General features: G+C 44.7%; 1 protein-coding gene across 1 annotated transcript in view; it reads left to right on the top strand.

Annotated features, from left to right (window-relative positions):
* Window positions 1-660: 660 nt before the first annotated feature.
* PSMB2 (proteasome 20S subunit beta 2) overlaps window positions 661-27,391 on the top strand; it is a 45,421-nt gene continuing 18,690 nt past the window's right edge. The window contains exons 1-3 of the mRNA XM_075334059.1: window positions 661-845; window positions 3,916-4,038; window positions 7,881-7,951. Coding sequence (XP_075190174.1) covers window positions 755-845; window positions 3,916-4,038; window positions 7,881-7,951 — 285 coding nt within the window. The 5' untranslated portion in view covers window positions 661-754. The remainder of the gene's footprint in view (window positions 846-3,915; window positions 4,039-7,880; window positions 7,952-27,391) is intronic.

Genomic DNA, 27,391 nt, shown 5'->3' with positions numbered 1-27,391 from the left:
TATACCTCAATATTTGTAAGGCCACGTGTGCACGCTCAGTATTTGGGGAGTTTTTACCTCAGTATTTGTAAGGCCACGTGTGCACACTCAGTATTTATAAGGCCACGTGCACACGCTGAGTATTTGGTGAGTTTTTACCTCAGTATTTGTAAGGCCATGTGTGCACGCTCAGTATTTGGGTTTTTACCTCAGTGTTTGTAGCCAAAATCAGGAGAGGAACAATCGGAGGAAAAGTATAATAGAAACATGAGCACCACTTCTTTATTTATCACCCACTCCTCATTTTGGCGTCAAATACTGAGGTAAAAACCCCTCACCAAATACTGATTGTCAATGTGGTCTTAATCTGTATAAAGAACAAAAAATGTGGTATTAGACGTTTTAAAATTGTGTAAACTTTTTTAGTTTTGCATTTAAAGACGGAAAAAACCCCCAAGCTTTCATCATCGTAGGTGGAAGGGGATTGTTACTGCTCTTAAAAATAATACACTGTAAAAATTGTCCACAGTAACCGTTGCATTCGTCTCCAGGCAGCAGAGCAGCAGCCCCAAGAGCTCCCGCCGCTCTGTGATAGCAGACGGTTTGGTCACACAATACACGGAACTACACATCCCGGCATTCTCTGGGACAGCAGCGGGCGGGTGATGACGTCAGAGCAGCGCGCCGCGGCCTAGACCTTGCGTTATTTGCTGTGTAACGTCAGGAGGCCGGGCTTAGCAGTGGGACTACCGGGACAAGAAAGGATAGCGGCAGCATGGAGTACCTGATCGGCATCCGGGGCTGCGACTATGTGCTGGTAGCGGCGGACACCGTGTGCGCCAACAGCATCATCCAGATGAAGCATGGTGAGTGGCCCCGAGCTGATCATCCCCTGTCACGGCAGTGTGATCCTGGCGACATGAGATGTCCTAGAGTAGCCCGTACACGGCTCCCTGTGCGATCTGCAGGGCTTTGTGCCATCATTTACTCTGGCACTTTCCAGTGTGGGCATAATATGGTGGCCTGCGTCTGCCCATAGGTGGCCTGCGTCTGCCCATAGGTGGCCTGCGTGTGCCCATAGGTGGCCGGCATATGTGCCGTGCGTCTGCCCATAGGTGGCCTGCGTGTGGCCTGCGTCTGCCCATAGGTGGCCTGCGTGTGGCCTGCGTCTGCCCATAGGTGGCCTGTGTCTGCCCATAGGTGGCCGGCGTCTGCGCGTGTGTGCCCGTATGTGCCCATAGGTGGCCTGCGTGTGGCCGTACGTGGCCTGCATCTGCCCATAGCTGGCCGGGTTCTGCGCGTAGGTGGCTGGGGTCTGCCCATATGTGCCAAGGGGGCTTCTTTATTTGGACAATTAAAATCCATGCTTTGGTGTTGCCTTAAAATCGTTCATCAATGAGTTGTGAACACGTGACACCAAATGACTGACCCAAGCCCATCACCTGGTAGGGGATATGGGGCTAATAAAATTGTACTTTAGGGTCCACTGCTCTATTTCCCAGAAACCATTTCTTCAGATATGTTTCTTCAGATATGCTAATGAGATGCTAGGTGCTTCCTGGGTGTGGCCAGTCCGTCCCCTCTACTTGTTTTTCATCTGTCTCCACCTGCCTTTCTCATTGATTGTCACCCTTGACTTTCTAATAGTCTCTAAAATAAATAAATAAATATATATATATATATATATATATATATATATATATTTTATTGGCTGTCTACATCCCGTAGGTATATAAACCAAAAAATGGTGCACGGCAGAGCCCATGGTGACTCAATCTGCACCATTATAGTCACTGGCCCCGTAAGCACACACATCCATATCACGTTTTGGGGGTGTTCAGACGTAAGCCCCTACGGGACCACTGGACAGGAGACAAAACGCAGTGTGAAAGCGGCCTAGGGGAGATGTACTAAGGACATGATCCTACTCGGCCTGGGAAGATCAGCTATAGAGGAGTGAATGTAATACCCCGAGGTGTTCCTACTCGGAAGCTGATCGCATTCACTATACACGTTATGGGGGCCCAATGCTTTGTGGCTGATGGCCGCTCTCTGCAGACTGTAATAAGAGCTATAGCTATCACTATCTGAGACATTGCTGACATACAAAATATGTGATGGCTGCAGGTCCACTCTACAGAGCTGGAGCCTGTGCATTTTTGAGATTTGTGGAAACCCCAAAGTATTTTCCATCATCCCTAAACACCTCTGACGTGTCTTCTCCAGAGTGAACTGCGGATCCTCATGCCTCCGATATTTTGCATCAGACATTTATGGTATATTGGGTAGACATCCCATAATTGGCAGTTGGTGTAAAGCAGTGGAGGGGATTTACCAAAAGTGACCTGGAATGAGTCCATTTAGAATATGGTGTTACTGATGACGGCCCCCGCACCACTGATTCTGACACATGGGGACTTATTGTATAGCTCCGCAGCAGGATGTTAGAGACCGATGTGATGGGGTCACTGACCTGAATATTTCATGTGAAGTCTTGTTACTTGCGCACCACTATGAAAGCTGATCACGAGGCTTTGTGCAGGTCCATCCTAGAGGCCTTAGAAACCGCAGCTACCGTATATCAGGTGGTGTGGATTGTGTACGTTATCACCAATATTGTCTATGACTATTCAATGTCCTAAGCTGGCCAAACACATTAGATAGTGTTCAGACTGCCGCTATCTCTCCCGTCCCTCGTACACATGCATGCTCAGCTTCCCTGGGCATGCATGTGTTCTCAGGAGGGAGTAATCCGCCGTCAATATGAGCCAGAGTCCTGAGAAACTGCCTGATTGTGCTGACAGCAGTCCCCTCTCCCTGCGGTAGTCATCAGCTGATATGGATCCAGTATGTATTGCCAGCTTGAGGACTATATACGAACACATCTATGATACGGATGTTATTGACGCCTCTTTTCCGGTTTTCAGTGTATGTTTTAATGTTTTTCCGCTCGATCTCGAGCCATGGCTTCTTGATAGGTGAACGCTCTGTATGAAGATCGATCTTGTGCAGGCTTAGATAGGTCCACCAGGGTCCTCCCCACCATTATCTTGATTTACCAAGCCTTCGAGTTGGTGGTCCTCCTCTTCGCCTTGTTGTTTCCAGCGTAGTCACATGTAAATACCATTAAAAATCGCAATCTTGGAAGGAATGTTTTCACATTGAATTATTGATGTCTGGAGAATGATGTATACCTAAATCATATAATACTAAAATAAGGTAAATAGAAATGCCTGTACTGCCATTACACACTGATTTTGGTGGCAGTTCATATATATAATATATATATATATATGGTATCACTTGGTCGGCGGGGCCTATGAATGCATGTGGTGTGACTGTATGTGATTAGTCATCTCATGTACTGATTCCCACTTGTCTGGGCTCTGGCACCTGACTGCCAGGTGGGGTGATGGCTGTGTGGCGTGCAGTCCCATCTGAGCAGTGCACAGTACAGAGGCGGACAGCTTGGCTGGGGGCTACTGCTGCTACTCTCTGCCTAAATCTCTCATCATGGTGTTTGTAGCAGAGGTTTAGAAATGAAAGTGAAAGAATCTGGAACTTCTCCCGGCTTCCTGCCTTTCCTTCACATTCGTCATCTGAAAAATCCCTAGAACCTCCCTCCTATTTCCATATTCCTTTTTATGGCTGCTTCTTCTACGTATCTGCATGTAGTGACATACAAGACATGACCATACACAGCTAGTTGTATAACAGTGGTTCTGTCATGTATGCGCTGCACTATACTTTTACGCATACTAGTGTGTGTGTGTAATAGAATATATATTTCTCTCATCTAGACACCTCCTATATAGGCCATCTGCTGCACAACAGGTTCTGATTTATTTATTTATTTTTTTTTCTTTCATGGGATATGTTGCTGTCCTGTAATAAGTGTTGGGTTAATAACGAACTGTAATACTTTTCCCGTCACAGATGCAGACAAAATGTTCAAGATGAGTGAGAAGATCCTCCTGTTGTGTGTGGGAGAGGCTGGCGACACCGTGCAGTTTGCAGAATACATTCAGAAGAATGTCCAGCTATACAAAATGAGGAACGGTGAGTTGTGCTGGTGAATAAGAAATGAATTTCAGTCTGATGTGACACAACGTACTAAGCTTCGTTGTGGTGGGCAGACTACAACTCCTAGCCTGGCCTGTAAAGGTAAGGTAGCCTGCCCGAGACTAGATGGCTTAGGCCTAAGCCACACGGCATGAAAATCGGTGCGAGTGGAGTGCGATAAAACATCGCATTCCACTCGGACCAATATTAGCCTGGGTGTCAGCACACATGAGCGATTATTTTCTCAGCCCTAATCGGACCCAGAAAACAATCGCAGCATGCTGCAACTGTAATGTGAGACTCATTCTCTCTCACCCGTTCAAGTCTATGGGGCAAGAGAAAAATCGCACTGCACTCGCATTACACCTATGTACCGCGAGTGCAGGATGGCAATAGCCGACTACGGAGGAGAGAGTGAGATAAATCCCTCCCGCCCCTCAGTGCCGGCCCGCCCCCCCGCAGCTGAGGTCTGCTCGGACCTCAGTCGCAGGGACACTCGCATGACACTCTGCTCTGCTGTACTGCCAGCATGAGCCGAGTGTCATGTGAGGGGATCGCAGTAATCCCCGTTTGGCCCTGGCCTTATAGTAGTAATCATGGCAGGGATAGTCAATGTTAAAGGGTTTGAGCGGTTTACATAGATGACCCCATACCATTGTCATATAGAGGCATTATTCTCTAAGGCTGTGTGCACATGTTACGTTTTTTTTATGCATTTACGCAGCATTTTAAACTGCAACGTAAACGCATGCGTTCTGTGTCCCCAGCAAAGTCTATGAGAATTTATCAAAATCCATCCACACGTTGTGTTTCAAAACGCAGCGTTTTACATGCCAAATTTTTGACACAATCGATGCATTCTAAAAAGCAACATGTCACTTCTTTTGTGCATTTTGGATGCTTTTCCCACTCTGTCTATGGCAGAGCAAGCATCCAGAACGCATGAATTCTGCATCCATTCAGCATTCAAAATACTTCCATAACGCAGCTTTTCGGCAGCGTTTTGAAACGCACATGCAGTGACAAAAGGCTGCAGAAGATTTGTCACGGCAGAATGCAACGTTCGCACACACATCCTAAGGCCATTATTCTGAATTTACTCCAATCCCCTCCCATTTTACATGGCTAGCTGAGCCTGCAAACATTGGAGGGGATTTGCTTATACTGCCACCAGAGTACAGGTGGAGGAAAATGCAAAAACTAAGGAAGAAGCCTAGGAGTATTAGGCTATATGCGCACTTACCGGATTTTGCCGCGGATTTTCCGCGGATTTGCTGCATGTTTCGCTGCAGAAAATGTTCATAACATCTCTGCAGTGAATCACCAGCAAATCCTATGGAGAAAAAAAATCCTGTGCGCACTGGGCGGAATTTGACAGCTGCATGTTTTGCTGCGGGAATCCCGCAGCAAAAACAAGTGCATGTCACTTCTTTTCCGCACAGCGCTGCGGGATTTCACTCCATTGACTCAATGTTAATCATGAAATCCCGCAGGGAATAACGCAGGCAGCAAATTCTGTGCGGTTCACTGCGTTTTCCTGCGTTATTCCCTGCGGTATTTCGCGGTTTACCTCCGGTAATGTGCATCGCTTGTCTGTGGTTTTGCAGGGAAGTGATGTCATTACAGGAAGAGGAAGCCGTGCAGAGTAAACACACACATCACACACACACACAGACATCACAGACACATAGAACACACATAGACACATAGAACACACATAGAAAGAAAACGGAAATATAGGAAAAAAAGAACGTGGGCTCCGCTGCATATTTACCGTCCAGCCGAGGTAAGCACACAGCGGCGGCCCGGTATTCTCAGGCTGGGGAGGGAGAGGGGCAGGGATAATGTCCCCCGCCTCACTCCCCCTCCGGCAGCCGAGAATATCAGCCGCAGCTGCCCCGGCACTGTCGCATGCATTATGCGACAATATCGGCGTGTCCTCGGCTCTTCTTGCCACCAAGTAGCAGTGGTGGCAAGGTAATACAAGGGGTTAATGGTGATGGGGGACCACCGCCATTAACTCCAGGCTTGATCATGGCAGCGTCTGTGACAGCTGACATGATCAACCCGTAAGTAAAGTGAAAAAACACAGACACAGAAAAATCCTTTATTTTAAATAAAACAAACAAGCCTCGTTCACCTTTTTATTAACCCCCCCCAAACAAAGCTCCGGCGTAATCCACCGCTCCGGCGTCCTGCACTGCTGACATCCAGCCGCGACTGTCACAGCGCTGAATGCAGCAGACAGCAGAGGTAATTACCGGTCATTTCCCACGGCCGGCAATGTGAACTCACTGCCGACCGTGGGAAATGCAGCGATCTGTCCTCTATCTCTCTATCTATCCCTCTGTCTGTCTATCTATCTATCCCTCTATCTATTCTTCTGTCTATCCACTATCAGAATTAAATGTATTTTTTTTTTTTTCTTCAATGTGCTTTATTGCATTGAATGCAATAAAGCACATCCCAACCCGCACGCGGCAAAACCGCGGCAATACCGCGAACAATACCGCGGTAAAACCGCGGCAAACCGCATGCGGTTTTCGGGTGCGGTTTCCCGCGTTTTTTTACCGCGGGTGCGGTAATCTTTGAGAGGATGCGGAATTTTCTCAAGAAAATTCAATTTCCCAGTGCGCACAGAGCCTTAATACATTTGTTGTATCTTTACTTGTCTGTGCTCCAGAAAACAGTCCATCAGATGATCGGTGGCCTCTTCTGCTAAGTCTCACATTTATTTTGAAAGGTGAAGAGAATGGAATAAAAGTTACACATTTTTGTAATAAGCTTTGCAAATTATATCATACATGACTGACTTAGGCTCTGTGCGCACACTGCGTTTTTTGCTGCATTTTTGGTGCAGCTTGTGGTCATAAGCTTCATACAGTCCTTCCCCAGCAAAGTCTGAGAAATCTAGAATGCAGTGCGCACGTTGCTTCTTTTTTCCTTACATGTTTTGCTGCAGAATTTCTGCAGCAAAAAGAATCAGCATGTGACTTCTTTTCTGCAGGTCCCTGCTTTTTTTTCCTTGTGTTTTGCCATTGATAATGTTAAAAAAAAAAAAACTTAGGGACAAAAAGGCACCAAAACGCAATAAAAACACATGCGTTTCTTGGGTGTGTTTTGTCTGCCAGAGGGGTGATTTTTCTTTTAAGAAACAAATCTACAGTGTGCGCACATGCTTTACATGGTTTGTAGTAAGTTGTAAAGTTATTAGCCATCCATGGGATATGTAATACCTTGCTGATGTCTCTCAATCCTGAGAAATGTCTGAGTAGAGGCACTGCTCCAGTCATTGTCTATAAGGCTGACTGAGGGAGAGCCAAGTACAGCACTTGTCTCTCTGGTAAGCTTGTAGACATGGATGCAGTGGCGGTGTGCATGCTCGACCTCTGCACCATTATAGTTATTAGCCATCCATGGGATAGGTAATACCTTCCTGATGTCACTCACATCGATCCTGAGAAATACTGTATGTCTGAATGGAGTGGCAGTTGATTACAGGCGCCATTGCTCCAGTCATTGTCTATAAGGCTGCCGGAAGGAGCGCCACTTGCCATTCTCCTTCTCCGGTAAGCAATGGATGCAGTGGCGGTGCGCGCATGCTCATGCTCCATTCCATTATTTGTCAATGGGAGTGCCAGAGAAAGTGGATTATTCCAGACAGGACTCTGCAGAACCCTGTTCTTTGGATTGCTGGAGGTCAGACATCAGTAAGTAACGTTTATTTCTGGGTAACCCCTTTAATCTCCCCCATTGTGTGTTAATGAGGCAGAATCGCTGTCGCTATCTTTATATGTACTACTAGTCACATTAAATACCTGTTTGTATTTTCGTTTTAGGCTATGAATTGTCTCCCTCAGCAGCTGCAAACTTCACACGTAGAAACCTAGCTGACTATCTGAGGAGTAGGGTGAGTTATTAAGGGTTCTACGACCTGTCGGAGGGTCTCAGTAGATTGTAAAATTGGGAAATGTTCTCTAGTTGGGTTTGTACAAAGCCTTTGAACTGCCACAAAAGCTGCTGTTGTAAATGCGCCCATATAACCTTAATTTGCTGGGTTCAGACATGGCTGGAGCGTGATGTTGCCAGTGTGTGTTCATGTAGTTGACTCTTGCTTGGTTCATTGTACTTTTCTGTATTCTTTTCCATCCGGCGGCTGTATTAGAACAGCGTGCCTCTCGTATGCCCTCTCCCCAGTATTATCTAGCTACAGTGAAATGTTCTCGTGGTGCTCTCATGACCCCATGAAACAGATGGTGCAGGTAAAGCTGTGATTTTTAAATATCCTGTCTCCCAAGTGCTGAAATCCATTTGCTACACACACCGAAAGTTAATATCGCTAACGAGGGTAATTGAACACGCGTTTTGGCAAACACATTTAGCAGGATGTGACATGGTGCCACGTTCCATCTCCTCTCCTTTATTCATAGTCAGGGCCACCCTCCCCCTGTCCCCACAGAAGACCAGCTTTGCCCCTCTTACTCCACTATGCCCACACTCACCCCACCTGTTCCAGATGGGCAACTCAGTAGGGGGACACAGGCAAAGGCAGATGTGTTTGCATGCCGGAGATGCAGGTCTTTGCCACTGCAGATGGTGATGCCTGGGAGGGAGTGGGGTGTGTAAACTATTGTTAGAGATCACATAGTGTTCATGGTTCCTGCTGTTAAGTCTATGCAACGGCTGACACAGCACAATGTAGCTGCTTCCAATGAGGAGAACTCGCCTCCTCTGTACACAAGTATTTAACCGCATCATTTGCAGAAAATTGTATTGTTTAATTGTTGCAATGTGATAATGTAACTGGGCAGGTGAAATGATCGTGTCTTTGTAGAAGCCTCATTGAAATTAAGGTTTTGGGTTTTTTTTGGGGGGGGTTTTTTGTTGCACCAAAACAACATTTTGGCGCAAGCGTTTTGTATTTTTTTTTCTTTTTTGGGGGGGGGGGGAAATGTCTGTCTTTTGTGTAGTAGATGCTGGAGAGACAAAAAGGCGCAATGTAGGGTCTTATCCCGGTGGAAAGGGATAGAAAGTACAGGAATTGCTCACCTGGGGTAGTTGTGCAAGTCACAACTACTATGAAAGGGACGCTGAAGATCAACATTCGAGAACAACACACAATTTTCTAAATGTTAAAGGCATAGTGTAGTCCTATGGGATTATAGCCTAACATAAGTAAACTCGCAGTATTTTAAGCTTATTTCATAAATTTAATTTATTTCAATGCACATAATAAAAATGTAAATGAGATATATGTAAAAGAATACTGATCAAAATTAGAGAACACTTTCAGACACCTGCAAGTTATTGGTGTTAATCTGGGACCTGGTGCTAATTTCCTTAGTTATCTGACAAACACTATGTAACTGGCAGCCTAACTTTCCATTTTGCACTTACTTTGGAAAATAGTGTGCAGTTCCAAAGTGACTGAAACCCTCTAGGCAGCAGGTTGTCCAGATGAAGGCCATAGGAGTGACCCTATCAGCCATAGCAAGAGAAGTTGTTCTTTCCAAGTGTGTGATTTTGAGAATATTGTATCTTTACAACATCACAAACTCTTTCAAGTCCCCCACGAAACCTGGTCACCCTCGAAAGATAAACACAAGAGAGGACAGAATAATGCGGAGAATCTCCATGGGTAATCGTTTCAACACTGCAGCTGAAATTGCTTGCCAATTCAGCACTGACCAGGGTAGGGATCTCGCTTATAATAAAGTGTCACGACGTTTAAGAGCATTTGGACTGAAAGCCTACTCTGCAATGACCAAACTTTTCATTAGAAGAAAGAATAAAAAGTAGCATGTTGTGTGGATTGAAGAGTTCATTTTAGTTATGAAAGTAAGTTTAATTTATTTGGGTCTGATGCAAAACATTATGTTCGTCGACAAACTGGGGAAAGACTGAACCCAAAGTGTGTTAAGAATCAGTGAAAGGTGGTGGACGGAAGTGTCATGGTTTGGAGAATGTTTTCTGCAGCAGGAGTTGGACCTCTCATACAGCTACATGGCAGAGTGAATGCAAGTGTGTATCAGAACCTTCTTAAACACATGGTTCCTTACTTGTGTTAATCACTCAATCAGCCAACAATTTTCATGCAGGATAATTCCCGCTGTCACACAGCAAAACGGGTAAAGCAGTTCATTGAAACAAAACATTGAAACAATGAAAACCTCTGGAAGATCCTTGGTGACAAAGTTATGACCAAGAAACCCACAACAGTCAAAGAACTGTGGCAGAGACTGGAAGAAGAGTGGACCAAAATCCCACCAGAGCAGTGTGAGAGACTAGTGATGTCCTGTGACCGCAGATGTGCTGAAGTCATTCAAAGCAAAGGCCTGTACACTTCGTACTTATTGGTGACTGTTGTTACCTTCAGAAAATTTAGTTATAATCTTTCTCTGTGCTACAGTCTTTGCTGTTCTTTAACAATTTGGGCAAAATAAAAGCTTTATGTTGTTAAACGTTGGATCTTTTGTAAAATCACATGGTATACCCCTTACAAAAAACCTTCAAATGTTGATGAATTACATTATTTCTGAAAAAAGTAAGTGATCATACACATTGTTCTCTAATTTTAATCTCCAGTGTATATACCGTATTTTTCGGACCATAAGACGCACTTTTTTTCCCCCAAATGTTGGGGGAAAGTTGGGGGTGCGTCTTATGGTCTGACTATAGGGCTGCGGCTGGGAATGAGGGTGCTGCGGGTCATCGGGGGCACGAGCAGGCAGCAGCAGCGCCTGCTCGTGACCACGTGGGCCCGCTCATTACATATGCACGCCCATCCTCCCGCCCATCTCTCAGCGCTGAAGCCGGCACTGACAGGTGGGCGGAAGGATGAGCGGGGACGCGCGCATAGTAAAGAGCTGGCATGATCACCCCTGGCAATTACAGCCTGGAGTGATCATGTGCGGCTGTATTCACTGCCCCCCGCGCGTCATTACCAGCGCGGGGTGCAGTGAATCAGTACACTCACCCGTCCCCGTGTGTGGAGCCGCCCCCCTGCTGCACGCAATGACTTCCTGTCTGTGCCGGTCAGCTGATCTGTGCCGGTCAGCTGATCTGTGCTGAGCTGGTCAGCTGATCGGCACAGACAGGAAGACATCGCGTGCTGCAGGGGAACGGCTCCACACACACAGATCAGCGTGCCAGAGAGGAAGATGATCGGTGCTGCAGGGAGTGAGGAAAAGGTGAGTATAAACGTTTATTTTTTTTCTCTGTGCTATAGGATACAGGCCATATACCAGGATGGTATATGAGCACGATGGGAGTATATGAGCAGGCTGGATGGGGGGGCATGTGAACAGGCTGGATGGGGGGGCATGTGAACAGGCTGGATGGGGGGGCATGTGAACAGGCTGGATGGGGGGGCATGTGAACAGGCTGGATGGGGGTTTATAGCAGGATCATATACAAGGCAGGAGGATCATTACCAGGATGGGGTACCTTTAGTAGAGAATTTGGGGACATTACCCCCATAACAGTGTCAGCAGCAGATCCTCGCCCTATAACAGTGTGTCATGACCACATTTTCTACTTAAAGTTTTATTTTCCCATTTTCCTCCTCTAAAACCAGGGTGCGTCTTATAGTCCGGTGCGTCTTATAGTCCAAAAAATACGGTAGCTGTGCAATGGCTGCTGCAGACCATGTGTACACTCAAAATCGGTTAAAAAGAAGGGGTTAAATCCGTACTGCCATGTATAGTAAAGAAGTATTCAGGAACGATTAGTATCGTGATTTTTATTGTTCTACGTATTTTAGTCTTGCTCCTTCTTCAGGACAAAAATCACTGATGTACATCCCAATATGCACAGTTGAAACCAGAAGTTTACATACACTATCTAAAAAGACACATCTGCATGTTTTTCTCAATATGACATTAAATCAGAATAAACCTTTCCTGTTTTAGGTCAATTAGGAATAATGAGAGAGAAAAAGACAATGTTTTAAGGCATTTTTATTGCTTTCTGCAAAGTCAAAAGTTTGCATACACTAAGAATACCATGCCTTTAAGCAATATGGGACAGCCCATATGATGTCATGTCTTTATAAGCTTCTAACAGGTTTATTGGCAACATTTGAGTTAGAGACACGCCTGTGGATGTATTTTAATGCCCATCTGAAATACACTGCTTCTTTGTGTAGCATCATGTGAAAGTCAAAAGAAATCTGCAAAGATCCCAGGAAGAGAATTGTGGAGTTGCACAAGTCTGGTTCATTCTTGGGTGTAATTTCCAGATACCTGAAGGGCCTCATTCATCTGCATGAACAATTATACGCAAGTACAAACAAGATGGGAATATCCAGCCATCGTACCGCTCAGGAATGAGATGGGTTCTGTGTACCAGAGATGAGTGTGCTTTGGTTAGACATGTGCATATCAAGCCAAGAACAAAAGCAAAAGACCTTATGTAGATGCTGGCAGAAGCTGGTTAAGGCCTGCGCCACACATCCGTGCCTCCGGTATGTGTTTGGCATTTTTTACACGTACCGGCGGCACGGAGACATGTACAGCAATGCTACCCTATGGTAGCAGGCACACACACGTAAAACCACACGGAACGTGTGTCCGTGTGCGTTTGTACGTGTGTGCGATTTTCAAAGCGCTGACATGTCAGTGTTTTCTCCGGCAGCACGGGTGTTACACGGCCCGCACCCGTACCACACTGGTGTAGTGTGGATGCGGTCCCGTGTGACACGCGCCGGAGTAAACACACATGTCAGGGAAAAAAATAAAAAACATTAACTCACCTTCTCCAGCCCTCCTGTCTCTGCCGCTGCTGCCTCTTGCTGCCGACCGCCGCTCATTAATCTCATAGAATATTCACTTCACTGCCTGGCAGCAGCAGCAGCGGGGAGACGGGAGGGCTGGAGACCGAGGATCAGCACCACGGACAGCAGCGCGGCAGCAGGAAGGACCAGGTGAGTATAATAATTACTGATTCTACGTGTGCTATCGCGGATAGCACACGTAGAACACACGTGTCACGCACGTACCAGAGACACGTACTTACCTGCACGCAACACGCAGGGAAAATACGTGTCTCTCGGCACGTGCGTGAAATTCACGTGAGTGTGGCAGAGGCCTAAGATGGTGTCATTATCCACAGTGTTAACGAGTACTCTTATCAACATGGGCTGAAAGGCCACTCTGAAGCCATTACTCCACAAGAAATATAAAAAAGCCAGATTGTTTGTAAATGCACACAGGAACAAAGACCTTAATTTTTGGAGACATATCCTGTGGTCTGAAGAAACTAAAATTGAACTGTTTGGCCATAATGTCCATTATTACATTTGGAGGAAAAAGGGAGAAGCTTTGAAGCCCAAGAACAACATCCCAACTGTGAAACACGGGGGTGACAGCATCATGTTGTGGGGTTGTTTTGCTGCTGGAGGTGTACTTCACTGGTGTATTTCTAAAAATAGATGGCATCATGAGGAGAGAAGATTGTGGCAATATTGAAGCAACATCTCAAGACATCAGCCAGGAATTTGAAGCTTGGGTGGAAATGGGTCTTCCAAATGGACAGTAACCCAAAGCATACTGCCAAACTGGTTACAAAGTGGCTTAAGGATAACAAAGTCAATGTTTTGGAGTGGCCATCATAAAGCCCTGATTTCCTATTGAAAATGTATGGGCAAACCTGAAAAGGCTGGTACGAGCAAGGAGACCAACAAACATGGCTCCGTTACATCACCTCTGTTGGTTGGATTTGGGCCCATTCCTCCTATCTATTGTGGGAAGCTTGTGGAAGGAGATGCAAAGCGTTTGACCCAAAAATTAAAAATGACTTAAAACATTCTCTCTTTCATTATTCTGGCATTTGGCAGAAAATGTAACTAGGCAGGTGAAATGACTGTGTCTTTGTATAAGCCTCTTTGAAGTTTGGATATTTGTTTTTGTTTTTTTTTTTTTCTTTTCTGTTGCGCCAAAACAGTTAGTGCAGGTGTTGTGTTTTGGTGGTTTCTTGGTTTGTTTTTTTTTAAAAATGTCTTTATCCTTTTGTGCTTTCCTGGCAGATTACTAAATCCCAAAGGATTATTTTTAGAAACAGGTGAAGACTAGGTGGGTGCAGCTGTTGTACTCTGCTCCTACGGCAAGAATTAGGGCAAATGGCAGCATGTCAGATAGCTTTTCTCTCTATAGGGGCACAAGGCAGGGGTGCCCACTGTCCCCCCTGTTGTTTGCTATCACTATTGAACCACTGGCGGTGGTGATGCGGCGGGATCCTGGTGTAGTGGGTTACCGATATGGGAGTGTGGAGGAGAAAGTGGCCTTGTATGCGGACGATTTATTATTGTTTCTGGCAGATGCAGGGAGTTCCTTGGAGGCGGTAATGAGGGTCATATCTAACTTTGGAATGATATCAGGGCTCACGATAAATTGGGACAAATCGGTTTTGATGCCACTAGATGAAACGCCTTCCAATGTAGTGGTGACTTGTGCTCCGGTTCAGGTGGTGTCAGAGTTTAAATATCTGGGAATTATGATATCCACTAAACTGACTGACTATGAACGTCTTAATCTCGCCCCCCTTTTACATAAGTTCAAACAAAATATTCTGGCCTGGTCCAAACTGTACTTTTCGGTGGTGGGGAGAGTCAACTTAGAGCAGTTGGGGCATTAGCATCATTTTAGCTATGTGCTCCATAACGCCCCAGTATGGCTACCACAAAATAGGTTTTATAAAATAAATTCTATTTTCTGAGGCTTTATCTGGGGAAGGAAGCGCCCACAGGTGAGGTTACAATATTTACAGAGACCAAAAGACGAAGGGGGACTGGCTCTACCTAATCCTTGGTGCTATTACTTAGCTGCCCAGAGCCAACACATGGTGGGGTGGGGTGTGACAGGTTTAGAGACCTCGGCGGGGAAAATATTACAGTATGTGATCGGAAAAGGTCCTCTGCTGGCAAGTCTGGAGGCGGGAAAGTTTCGTCCACACTCTGCATTATATCCTACTATACAGTTGATAGATAAAGTATGGGGTAAGATCAAACAGATGAGACAGGTAACCGGGTTCACTAGATATACCCCCATGTGGGACAACCCCAACATTCCGGAATTTTTATCCCTTAAAGAATTTGGGCAATGGAGGAGAATTGGTATCTGGTACCTCTCCCAAGTGATGGATGGAAACATATTTAAGACTTTTGAAGTACTGTTAAAAGACTTCCCACTGGGACAAATACCTGCAGCTACGTCACGCATTTGAATCGCAGAACAGAATAACACCAATTGTTATACAATCAGATAGTGTAATTAATAGGGACGCAGAGAGGGACGGCAGGATGTATATCGATGGTCTACGGAGGACGACTGTCCATGTCGGTTGGGAGGCAACAAATTGGGGCATATGCAAGGTGGGGATTTGGGAGAAATTGGGGAGGAGAAATGGGAGTCTATTTTGCAATATGACATCAAAATATCTGAGCGAGGCAAAATGGCTATCGCAATTATATGTTATATACAGAGTATATAGAACCCCCGTGTGGATGAAGAAAGTGGGAGTGAGAACAGATTCCAAGTGTCCAAAATGTACGGTGGAAGAAGCAGGGATCATGCACATGTTGTGGGAATGCCCGTGTTTACAAGGGTTCTGGATCACAGTGTTAAATTTAATTCAATCAGTGATGCAAGTGGACCTACCCAGAAACCCGCTGATGTGTGTGCTGGGCTATGTGGATGAAGTGGGGGCGGATGAACAAGAGAAACTGGTAGTGGCACGATTGTTGTATGCAGCAAGGAAACTAATTGCCTTGTATTGGCTATCTGAAAAAGCACCGACATGTGAGGAATTTGTTGAAAAAGTGAATTATATTATTTATATGGAGAAAAATGTTTATATTAAAAGGGGAAGGAGAACTCGATATGAGAAGATCTGGAGCAAGTGGCTGGACTTTCCAGGATTAGCGTCATTTGATCTACTGAAAGATAGGATATTTAGACTATAGGTAGGAAAGGAAAGATCTCAGTGGCTGAGAAATAAGGAGGGCAGGTCATTATGTGAATAAAGAGGGATGCAGAGAGTGGAGGGGTGAGACTGTTGACCGGAAGAGGGTGGGGTGAGGTAGAGGGGAGGGGGTATGTGTGAGGACTACCCTCACAATTTGTTATGTTTATGAAAGTTTTAAAATGCAATAAAAAATTCTGATTTAAAAAAAAAAAAAAAAAACAGGTGAAGACGAGGCACCAGATTACTCTGTGTGGCAAAAAGCTGCCATATATCTCATTTTCTAGCGCACTCTGGCCAAAGATGTGCCAAATTTATTACGAGGCATGCACAGGCTTTTGGTTTTAGATTGGAGTATGAAACAAAGTTTTTTTTTTTTTTTTTTTTGTTTGTTTGTTTTTTTTTTAAAATATGTGAATTGTGTGTGTATGTACGTGTGTGTGTATATATATAATTATTATAGAATTTTTTTTTTATTTTTTTTTTTTTATCAACCTCCTTTTGTGTAGAGGAGTAGAATGGCGATAATGCCCAAACAATATGCTCTCTTGGCAGCTCTTGCTTTGTATGTTCTCATTGAGCTTGGCTCTACCTCCTACCACAAACGTCTGTTTAACCAATGCTGACACAGTTTCAGGATCACAGGTGTAAATTCCCAGCCCCTACGTCTCTCTGGGGGATCTGCGACTGAGACAGCGTTGCTTTCTCACTCCTCAGCAGAGACGTGCTAAGCAGCGAGTACCCGCTGAGCGCAGAGGAATCGTAGGATCAGCAGAATATGCTGGAGTTCAGACTATTTCAGGTGTATTTCTGTAAAGTTCAGAGCTCCTAAATCAAGCACTAATTGCTATTAAGTATTGTCCGTACTTACCCTCATAATTTTAGGGCAAAAGGAGGGGAACCATTCATGCTTTGTAGGAATGAACACGTGTCATTGTTCTTTTCCATAAAGTGTAAATTATGATGGGTATAGCAATGGGCAGGTGTTTGGTGCCTGCTGCATGCAGCTTCCTAGTGCTTGGCAGTGAAGATGCTGGTCTACAGTGAAATTCTATTCCGAACCTATGGTAAGGCTGTTGACGCTAGTCTAAGGTGGCCATACACATTCATTCAGCAGTCGGCTATCTCTTTCGATATCTGTATAAACTGACTGCTCGACTTGGCCAAGCTTTCATGTGCTTTCAGAGGGGAGATATTTAATTTTATACTCCTTTTATATAGCACCATTAAGTCCACAGCGCTTTATAGACCTCATTAATGATGAGTGAGCACTGCTATGCTCTGGTGCTCGGTACTCATAACCATCAGTCTGATATTTGGATGGGCGCAACTCGTGCACTCGAGTAGAATGGTAGTCAATGGGGTCCTCTTCTTGAAAAATTCTCAAGTTTCCCATTCACTTTCATTAAACTTTGTACTTGGCTCGCGCCCTTCCGAACGATCGACCTACTTGTTTCGAGTACTGAGCACTTGAGCTTCTTAGTGCTCACTCATCACTAATCATCACTATCTCCATTAGGGGTCACAATCTAAATTCTTTATCAGTATGTCTTTGGAATGTGGGAATAATCTGGAGAACCTGAGGAATCCCACAAAAACACGGGGATAATGTACAAATTCCTTGTAGATGATTTCTTTAACCCTGGGACCCCAAGACTGCAAAGCAACAGTGCTAACCACTGAGCAACTGTGGTGCCCATTGGAATATATATATATATATATATATATATATATATATATATATATATATATATATATATATATATATATATATATATATATATATATAATATATATATATATATATATATATATATATATATATATATATATATATATATATATATATATATACATACACATACACATACACATACACATACACATACACATACACATACACATATATATATACATATATACATATATACATACATACATACATACATACATACATACATACATACATACATACATACATACATACATACATACATACATACATACATACATACATATATATATATATATATATATATATATATATATATATATATATATATATATATATATATATATATATATATATATATAATATAATATATATATATATATATATATATATACATACATATTATGTATGTATGAGGAAAGTCCCTAGCAGTTGCTCATCCACCCTGAAAACAAGAGTATCTGGCATTAAGGCTCCACCTGCCCGTATTTTTCTCCCCAAGCATGGGGCATCTGTCGGGGATGGTCAAGATGCCACCACCCCTTACACATTAGATGGTCGTTTTGTCCTGCCACAGTTTAATCTACATGTGTCACACTGTGATATTGCATCTAATAATTTTCTATACTGTCCCATAGTCTCCAGGTGAGTTGGATTTTTTTATCACTGGTCTCAAATCACACGCAACTCCCTTGGCACATAGACTTCATTGCTAGTCACATGTGATTTTCTTGTGAACTCTCTGCAATTTGGCCATTGTATTTTTTTTTTTTTTTCTAATAGTCACCCAGTTAAAAAGTTGCACAGCTGTTTCTTGCTGTGAATCATTTCTGATAATTTCTGTTCATCACCTGTTGCTTTGTAGCCCCAGCCCAATGTGTATGTGGGCCTAAAGAAGTACATTATTCCGTTGCCTCTTAAGGTTGCCATATACATTAGATGGGTATTATTGTGGCATGTATCCACCTCCACAAAAGATACTCTGACATGCTCCAGTAACCTAAGAGCAGTTTTTCCATGGATCTTCGGCATGGTGTGGAAGCATGCAAATGGCGAGCAAAAATTACGCATGTTTCACGTCCTTCGCCGTAACGAAGCAGAATTTCGTTGATCCGATAACTGGTGCTAATACTCAGCGCATTGGGGTCATGTGAAGACGGAAATACTGAGAAAGATGCGTGGCACGTCCCAAAATTTGATGTCAGGACATTTGGCCGAGTACTGGTGGAAGAAGCTTCATTTAAACGCGCCATTTTGTGAAATAATTGCAGCAATTTCTCGACAGTTTCCATTGGTGTAAGGTAATGTTCAGAGTTTGCGCCTGTGTTTTTCCTGACAGATGTAAAAATTAAATAGAATGTGAAAACATATGTCGGAGCATCTTTTGTGAAGGTGGATACATACCACAATAATACCCATTAGATGGCTGTCGGCCGGCAGGCATCTCAGCCGCCTCTTTTGGCACGCTCCTGTTTACCTATATGAAAGCCATTGCAAAAATATTTTGGCTGATCGCAGCAGAACAAAGTGATCAGAAGTAAAAAATCAGACCTGTTATGTATCTCCCTCAATCAGTTGTCGGGGGCCCACATACACATTAGACTGCCGTCAGAACCTGTCTATATCTCCAGGTTTGACCACCATTAGTCTGTGTATAAGGGGCTTTAGGTCAGGAATATATAATGGGTTGATATAAAAACTAATCCCCAGTAAGCTATTGCTACTTGACCCTGACTTTTTTTTTCTTCTTCTGAACTTATTTACTTGGTGTAGCATTTACTAAAGTTTCTACTAATTTAGCATGATTTATGGAAGGTGTATAGTTTCTAATAATGATATACCATGCTTTTTTGTGTGTTGCCTGTATCCTATCTACATATGCAGAAAACACCCTTAGAAACAATGCATTTTACATTGTATTAGCAATGAGGCGGGATGTGCCAGCTTCTGACCTGGGTTGAATATCGTTATTGTGGCTGCGCCTGCCCTTGTGCGTGCCACTCACCCTGTGCTCGCTTCCTGCTGTGCTGGTTTCTTCCTGTTCTCTTTCCCCCACGTTTGTTACTGCTATATTGCCTTCCGCCAGATGTCTCACCACTGTCAATCACCACCCCTGTGCCGTCTCACCGTACGGCATGTCTTAGTGTCTCTTGTCACCACTGCACCCCTGGAGCTGAGAAGTCGGTGGAATTTCACGCTCTGCTAAATCCCAAATGCAGCTCATTGTTTTAGAGAAAATAATGGGATTCGGAGCCTTGTTTATATTGGGTTCTTACTGTCGGGTGATTTCAAGGGGTCTGTTAACCATTACATAGCATCCCCTCATACCCCCCCCCCTCCCATTCTATTCCCAACTATAGACCACTGCATTGAGAGGGTAAGCGGTTCTCTAGTGCTAGGAAAGCAAGTGGTAGGGGATATTTTCTATTATATCTGCCCTGGTATGAGCCTGTATAGACAACACAGATTGCTCCATTGCCGAACTAGCTAGGACCGCCATTCAGGAATACAGCTTTCCCAAAAACTGACGCAACGTGAAAATGGAAATATTTATATTGGCAATTCTGAGTTCTAATATAATGAAGATTTGGGGTTGGGCGTATTGATCTCGTGGTGTCTGTCCACTTCCTTCCAAGCTCCTTCTCTACATGGCTTCATCACTACCCACAATGAGATTTTGGGGGAAGAAATTTGCCAAGATTTCTCTCCACTCAATATACAGATTCCCAAGGGGTCAGCAACCTTATTGCTCATCTTTTTCTGGTGTAGAATGGGTAAAACGCACAGTTCATCCCGTGTGCCCGAGCGTGTCAAGAGGAAGTCTGACATGGTAACTGGCACAGATGTATTGGTTTAATTAAAACTGCCTCACACCCTTTTATTTATGCCTGAGCTTCTCACACATGCAGAAAGCTGGCATCTCGAGAGTCGCACAAACCTTTAGCGAGACATCTCCTGCACCGCTCTTTAAACACTGAGATCCCCCCTCCTCCCTATTCCGCCTCCTGTTAATTGTGACTGCGTCTCGGATGTGTAGGCATAAATAAATGTTAGAGCGGCTAATTAAATTAAAGTATCTGGGGAGTAGTGGCTATAACTGCACACAGTCCACGGCTGGCCTGGCTACTCGGGGCATCTACCAACACTTGGAGTCTTGTACTGTCACTTTTCTCAGATTCATGTTCTTGTTTCACATTATTCTCTTAATTTGACAATTTCAAACTATGAGCTTGATTGATAAGTTGCACTATTTTCTTTACACTGAGATGTAAACACGCAGATAAAACTAGTGTTACTTGCTGCAAAGGCCCTCAGATATAGTTAATAGAAATTGGCAATCTTTTAATTAGTTTGAAGACCTGACCTGTTCATCAGTTACATGGATGCCCTTCCTGCGCCGGCAGGCCTGGCTTGTTCAGTTACCTGGATGGCATTCCTGCTCTAGAAGACCTGGCCTGTTCATTAGTTACAAGGATGCCCTTCCTGCGCCGGCAGGCCTGGCTTGTTCAGTTACCTGGATGGCATTCCTGCTCTAGAAGACCTGGCCTGTTCATTAGTTACAAGGATGCCCTTCCTGCGCCGGCAGTCCTGACCTTTTTGTCCTTTACATGGATGGCCGTCCTGCTCTGGCAGGCCTGGCTTGTTCATCAGTTGCATGGATGTCCCTCCTGCTCTGGCAGACCCCGCCTGTTTGTCCGTTTAGGCTAGGTTCACATTTCTGTTATTTTAAGTCCGTCAGCGACGGATCAGTCGGTTTTTTTTAGATAGCAACAAATGTGTTTTTCACAGGATTCTGTTCACATCCATCGCGTCCGTTTCATCCGCTGTGCGTCCGTTTTCTGACGGATCCGTCATGATCCGTTTGTATTTGGGACAGCCCAGTGGGCGTGCCAAGATGCTGGGCATGCTCAGTAGAGCACGACGGAATCCAGCACCATAGACCTCCTTCACAAGCTTGACGGATTGCAGCGGATTCCTGTGCGGTGCGTTACCTTTGACGGCCCAAAAAACGTTACATTCTGCATGTTTCCGCCCGGCGGTCAGTTCAAAGACGACTGATGCGCCGCGCAGCGGATGTAACACAAGCTCATCTGTCGCAATCTGTCACTCATACAAGTCTATGGGAAACAGAATCCGCCAAACGGATTCCATTGTTTACCAGAGCCGTGGATTGTAACTGATACAAATTGACGGAAATGTGAACCTAGCCTTACATGGATGGCCCTTCGGCTCTGGCAGACCTGGCCTGTTCATCACTTAGGCTAGGTTCACATTTCCGTCAATTTGTATGTCACAATCCGCGGCTCTGGTAAACAATGGAATCCGTTTAGCGGATTCTGTTTTCCATAGACTTGTATGAGTGGCGGATTGCGACTGATGACCTTGCGTTGCATCCGCTGCGCAGCGCATCAGACGTTTTTGGACTGACCACCGGGCGGAAACAAAGCAGAATGTAACGTTTTTTGGGTCATCAAAATTAACGCACCACGCAGGAATCCGTCGCAATCCGTCAAGCTTGTAATGTTTGTCTATGGTGCTGGATTCCGTCGTAATTCGTCTTACGACGGAATTCAGCGCTGGATTCCATCATGCTCTACTGAGCATGCCCAGCAGGTTTGGCACACCCACTGGGCTTTCCCAAACACAAACTGATCATGACGGATCCGTCAGAAAACTGACGCACAGCGGATGTAACGGACGCGACGGATCAGTTTTTTCACATGATTCCTGTGAACGGAATCCTGTGAAATAACACATCCGTTGCATCAGTTGACATCTAAAAAACGACAGAGTCACTCACTCGCAATGACGGACCTGACGGATTTAAAACAGAAATGTGAACCTAGCCTTACATGGATGGTCCTCCTGCTCTAGAAGACCTGGCCTGTTCATCAGTTACATGGTTGGCCATCTTGCTCTGGCAGGCTTGGCCTGTTGATCAGTTACATGTATTGCCCGTTTATTTAAATGGCCACATTGTAATATTACGCTTCCCATGGTGATTATGGCTGATAACAAAGACAACCCATTTAATGGATATATCTTCACTGAAGATGTTTTTGAAGTTTTAAAAAACGTTTTGTTAACGGCAGAAACGTTGGTCAATTAACCAACACTCGCCTGTTCACATCTCTGCAGCTTCGATGCCCAAGCTCCTCTGAAGCGATGTCACACACACTGTGCACAATTAGGCAATTTTGTATTCTTGATTCATTTTATTAGTGAACAACTACTGTGATGTCTGTGAATCCGAAAGGCTGATAAACTTGAAACCTTGATATTAAAGAAACTAAATATTCATAATTATTGGGCACGATTAGTGTGCAGAATTACTATGCAACTAAATGAAAATCGTAACTTTTCCCATCTGAATTATTTTCATCTGTTTGAGCATCACTCTAGCATTTTATTTTTATTTATTTTTAAGCAGTGAAGTGGCACTTTAAGGCCCTGTGCGCACTGGGAAATGACTTTTACGTAAGAAAAATCCACACGCGCAGAAAGAAACGCGGTAAAAACGCACCCAGTTTGCCGTGGGTTGGTCCCCACGATTTTTTTTTTTTTTAAATTTTTTTTTTTAGCGGTATACTCGCGCTTCAGTGTGTTCATGCGTTTTTTGGTGTTTCTTTGCTCCTGCGGCACCATTTTATAACTGTATATAAGAAAAAGGGAAAGAGTATACCTCACAGGGATCACCAACAGACTGAATTTATATAAATATAGAAATCTTTATTACAATAGCAAAAACACACTTCTCTCCATACTGGGAGTGAAGAGCACACACAAAGACACTGCTTAAAAGCATTTAAAAAGCCATGGGCATTGTTCCCCAGAACGCCAAGACCCTATACATTAGGCAATCATATAGCAAAATTTCTATTAACCTCTCTTAAGCCAGTCTGGTAGATAATTTAAGCAGATTATTTGTGGCCACTTTTATTAGTGTGCAGTTCTTATAGCATCCTACAGCATATAGGAGCATAATTGCAAGACACAATAGTTGAGAAGATCCCACATGACTGTTTCAAATACAATAGCATCTATGCATCAGATGAACATAATAAATAGCCCCACAATGTTGCTAAAGAGTAACCAGAGTTTAGGAATAAGGACAAGAAGGTTCATCTAGAATCAAGCTACATGAGCTATGATACAAAAATCAGTTATATACTACTATAGCAATGTAAAAAGCTACACAGACCCTAAGCCGTATGGCTGTTCAGCCCGGATAAGGTCTATACAATGATATAAGATGAGAACCAGTCAAGCCCATACTCACTACCATACATATTAACCCAGAGGGGTGGGTTTTGGCGTGGTTACCCCACGTGTATCGCCACTGCGGCGGTGGCTTTCTCAGGGGAGAAAAAAGCAAGCAGTACAAAGCCCAGTGTGTGCCCGGTTTAAATCATACCTTAGATCAGATAATTGCTTACCAGCTTGCAGCTCAGACTTACAGCGTTAGTGTTGTTCCACCATTTTGTAACTGATTTCATGTAAGATAGTGAGAAAAACATGCAGATGTGTCATTATAAATAGTGTATGTAAACTTCTGGTTTCAACTGTATGTCAGGAGTGGGGCTATGCCATAATAATTGGTGATGGGAACCCCCACCCCCACCCCGGTGTTCTGGAGTCTCGCCCGAACGTTTTGTAAAGATCACGCGAACTTGCGTCCGAACACCGAACTTGGACTTTACAGTTATGGGTTTGGGGCAGGGGGGGCTGTAACATAGAGAATATAGTAATAATAAACATTGTCATTATACTTACCGCTCCCATGACGCGTCCTGCAGACTGTCTCCCAGCCGCTTTGTTTCCGTGTCCGATCATTGCTGTGCCTCTGGGTTACAGGACCTTCCATGACGTCATAGCCATGTGACCAGTCTGGTGTGAATGTTGACATCACGGAAGGTCCTGTAATCCACAAGGTATCAACATTCACACCAGATTGGTCACATGCCTGTGATGTTATGGAAGGTCCTGTAAGTCAGATGTAGCAGAGCTGAAGATGCTCACCCGCCTTTCGACTACGTCGCAGGGTGGTTTTGTTTTGTTTTGGTTTTTTTTGGTAATAAAGATGGAGTCCTAAATGTCTTCTGTTTTTTTTCCTAATAAAATATTTTTTATCTGTGTTGTTTTATTTTACTGTTAAAATAACAGACAATCACAGACGCTGTCAGAGTGGGCATCTATGATTGGATGCTGGAGTAACCTGAAACCAGCCCATACATTCTAGCATCTAGAATGTATGGGCAGATTCCAGTTACTCCAACAGCCAATCACAGACACCCATTCTGTGTGACCGCATCTATGATTGGCTGTTGGGTCCCTCAAACATATACCGTAGTAGTGTAATAATAAATTAATTTTAAAAAATGATGGAGCGCTCCACTGCCACCCCTATCTGCCTGGCTTTACCTAGGCTGGCAATCAAAATACAGGAAGCCCATTAATTTATTTATTTTTTTTAATTATAATTAATAGAAAAGTGTGAGCTCCTGCCGTATTTTAATCGTCAGTCAGGTAAAGCCAGGCAGCTGGAAGCTGGGAATCTCCGCATGGTAAGGCCCATGTGTTCTGGGCCCCGACGCTAAAAACTGCAGACGCCCCTTGAAATGGCGCATTTTTTCTTAGTGCCATTTTCAGGCGCTTTACCTGGCTCGTCCAGCGTTGGCACACTGGGTAATAAAGGGGTTAATACCAGCTTTGTATTCTCAGCTGGTACTAAGCCCAAAATTCATGGTGTCACGCCAAATTAGACATGACCACCATGAATTTCTAGTAAACAGTAAAAAAAAGAAAAAGGCTCACCACATGAGCTCGCATTAAAGGTCTATACATGACCAAGGACATGTGTATATATACGTCCTTGGTTGTGAAGAGTTTTAAGTAAGTGATTGGGAACCTGTTATATTATAAATGAGGTCCAGTCTGTGAACATTACAGTATAGAGAATGAAAGGCTGAACAGAATGATTCAGTGCAACGTGTGTGTGTGTATATCTTAAGTGTATGTATGTATATAATATATATATATATATATATATATATATATATATATATATATATATATATATATATATATATATATATATATATATATATATATATATATATATATATATATATATATATATATATATATATATATATATATATATATATATATATATATATATATGTATGTATATGTATGTATGTATGTATGTCCAGTGGGCGGTCCTACTCGGTGAGTACAGTCACTGAGAAGGACCACTCACTGGACTCGTATGCATTAAAACCCAAAGAATTTCAATGAATGAAGTACAAGCTTCACTGAAATGTTTCCCACAAAAATGTGTTCAATGTGTTTAATGCCGTATACCAACAGCTATCTCTCCTGACCCCCACATACAGGAGCCATTCTGTGTTAGGCTGCTTTCACACTACGTTTTTTTAACATGCGTCCTGAACGTTTTTTTTAACGCAAAAACGGATCCAGTGCAAATGCGTTTTCATTTCAATGCATTTGCAATGGACTCGCGTCAACATGCGTTCACATGCGTTTGCGTGCGTTTATAGTGAGGATCCAGCTGCATCCAAATACTGCAAATTACTGGATCCTGACTAAACAGCATGCAAACGCATGTGAACGCTGGCATGCTGATAGACAGGATCCTGCTTGCTCTACTGAGCATGCCCAGAAACCAGCCTCGGGTGATCAGTCTCCCTCTCTGTCTCTCCCCCTCCCTCTCTGTCTCTCCCCCTCCCTCTCTGTCTCTCCCCCTCCCTCTCTGTCTCTCCCCCTCCCTCTCTGTCTCTCCCCCTCCCTCTCTGTCTCTCCCCCTCCCTCTCTGTGTCTCTCCCCCTCCCTCTCTGTGTCTCTCCCCCTCCCTCTCTGTGTCTCTCCCCCCCTCCCTCTCTGTGTCTCTCCCCCCTCCCTCTCTGTGTCTCCCCCCTCCCTCTCTGTGTCTCCCCCCTCCCTCTCTGTGTCTCTCCCCCCTCCCTCTCTGTGTCTCCCCCCTCCCTCTCTGTGTCTCCCCCCTCCCTCTCTGTGTCTCCCCCCTCCCTCTCTGTGTCTCCCCCCTCCCTCTCTGTGTCTCCCCCCTCCCTCTGTGTCTCCCCCCTCCCTCTGTGTCTCCCCCCTCCCTCTCTGTGTCTCCCCCCTCCCTCTCTGTGTCTCCCCCCTCCCTCTCTGTGTCTCCCCCCTCCCTCTGTGTCTCCCCCCTCCCTCTGTGTCTCCCCCCTCCCTCTGTGTCTCCCCCCTCCCTCTGTGTCTCCCCCCTCCTCTCTGTGTCTCCCCCCCTCCCTCTGTGTCTCCCCCCCTCCCTCTCTGTGTCTCCCCCCCCCTCCCTCTCTGTGTCCCCCCCCTCCCTCTCTGTGTCTCCCCCCTCCCTCTCTGTGTCTCCCCCCCCCCTCCCTCTCTGTGTCTCCCCCCCCCCTCCCTCTCTGTGTCTCCCCCCCCCCCCTCCCTCTCTGTGTCTCCCCCCCCCTCCCTCTCTGTGTCTCCCCCCCTCCCTCTCTGTGTCTCCCCCCCTCCCTCTCTGTGTCTCCCCCCCCTCCCTCTCTGTGTCTCCCCCCCTCCCTCTCTGTGTCTCCCCCCCCTCCCTCTCTGTGTCTCCCCCCCCCTCCCTCTCTGTGTCTCCCCCCCCTCCTCTCTGTGTCTCTCCCCCCCTCC

The sequence above is a fragment of the Anomaloglossus baeobatrachus genome, chromosome 2, assembly GCF_048569485.1.
Source record: "Anomaloglossus baeobatrachus isolate aAnoBae1 chromosome 2, aAnoBae1.hap1, whole genome shotgun sequence".
Lineage (NCBI taxonomy): Eukaryota > Metazoa > Chordata > Amphibia > Anura > Aromobatidae > Anomaloglossus > Anomaloglossus baeobatrachus.
This window is presented reverse-complemented; position numbering and strand designations above follow the sequence as displayed.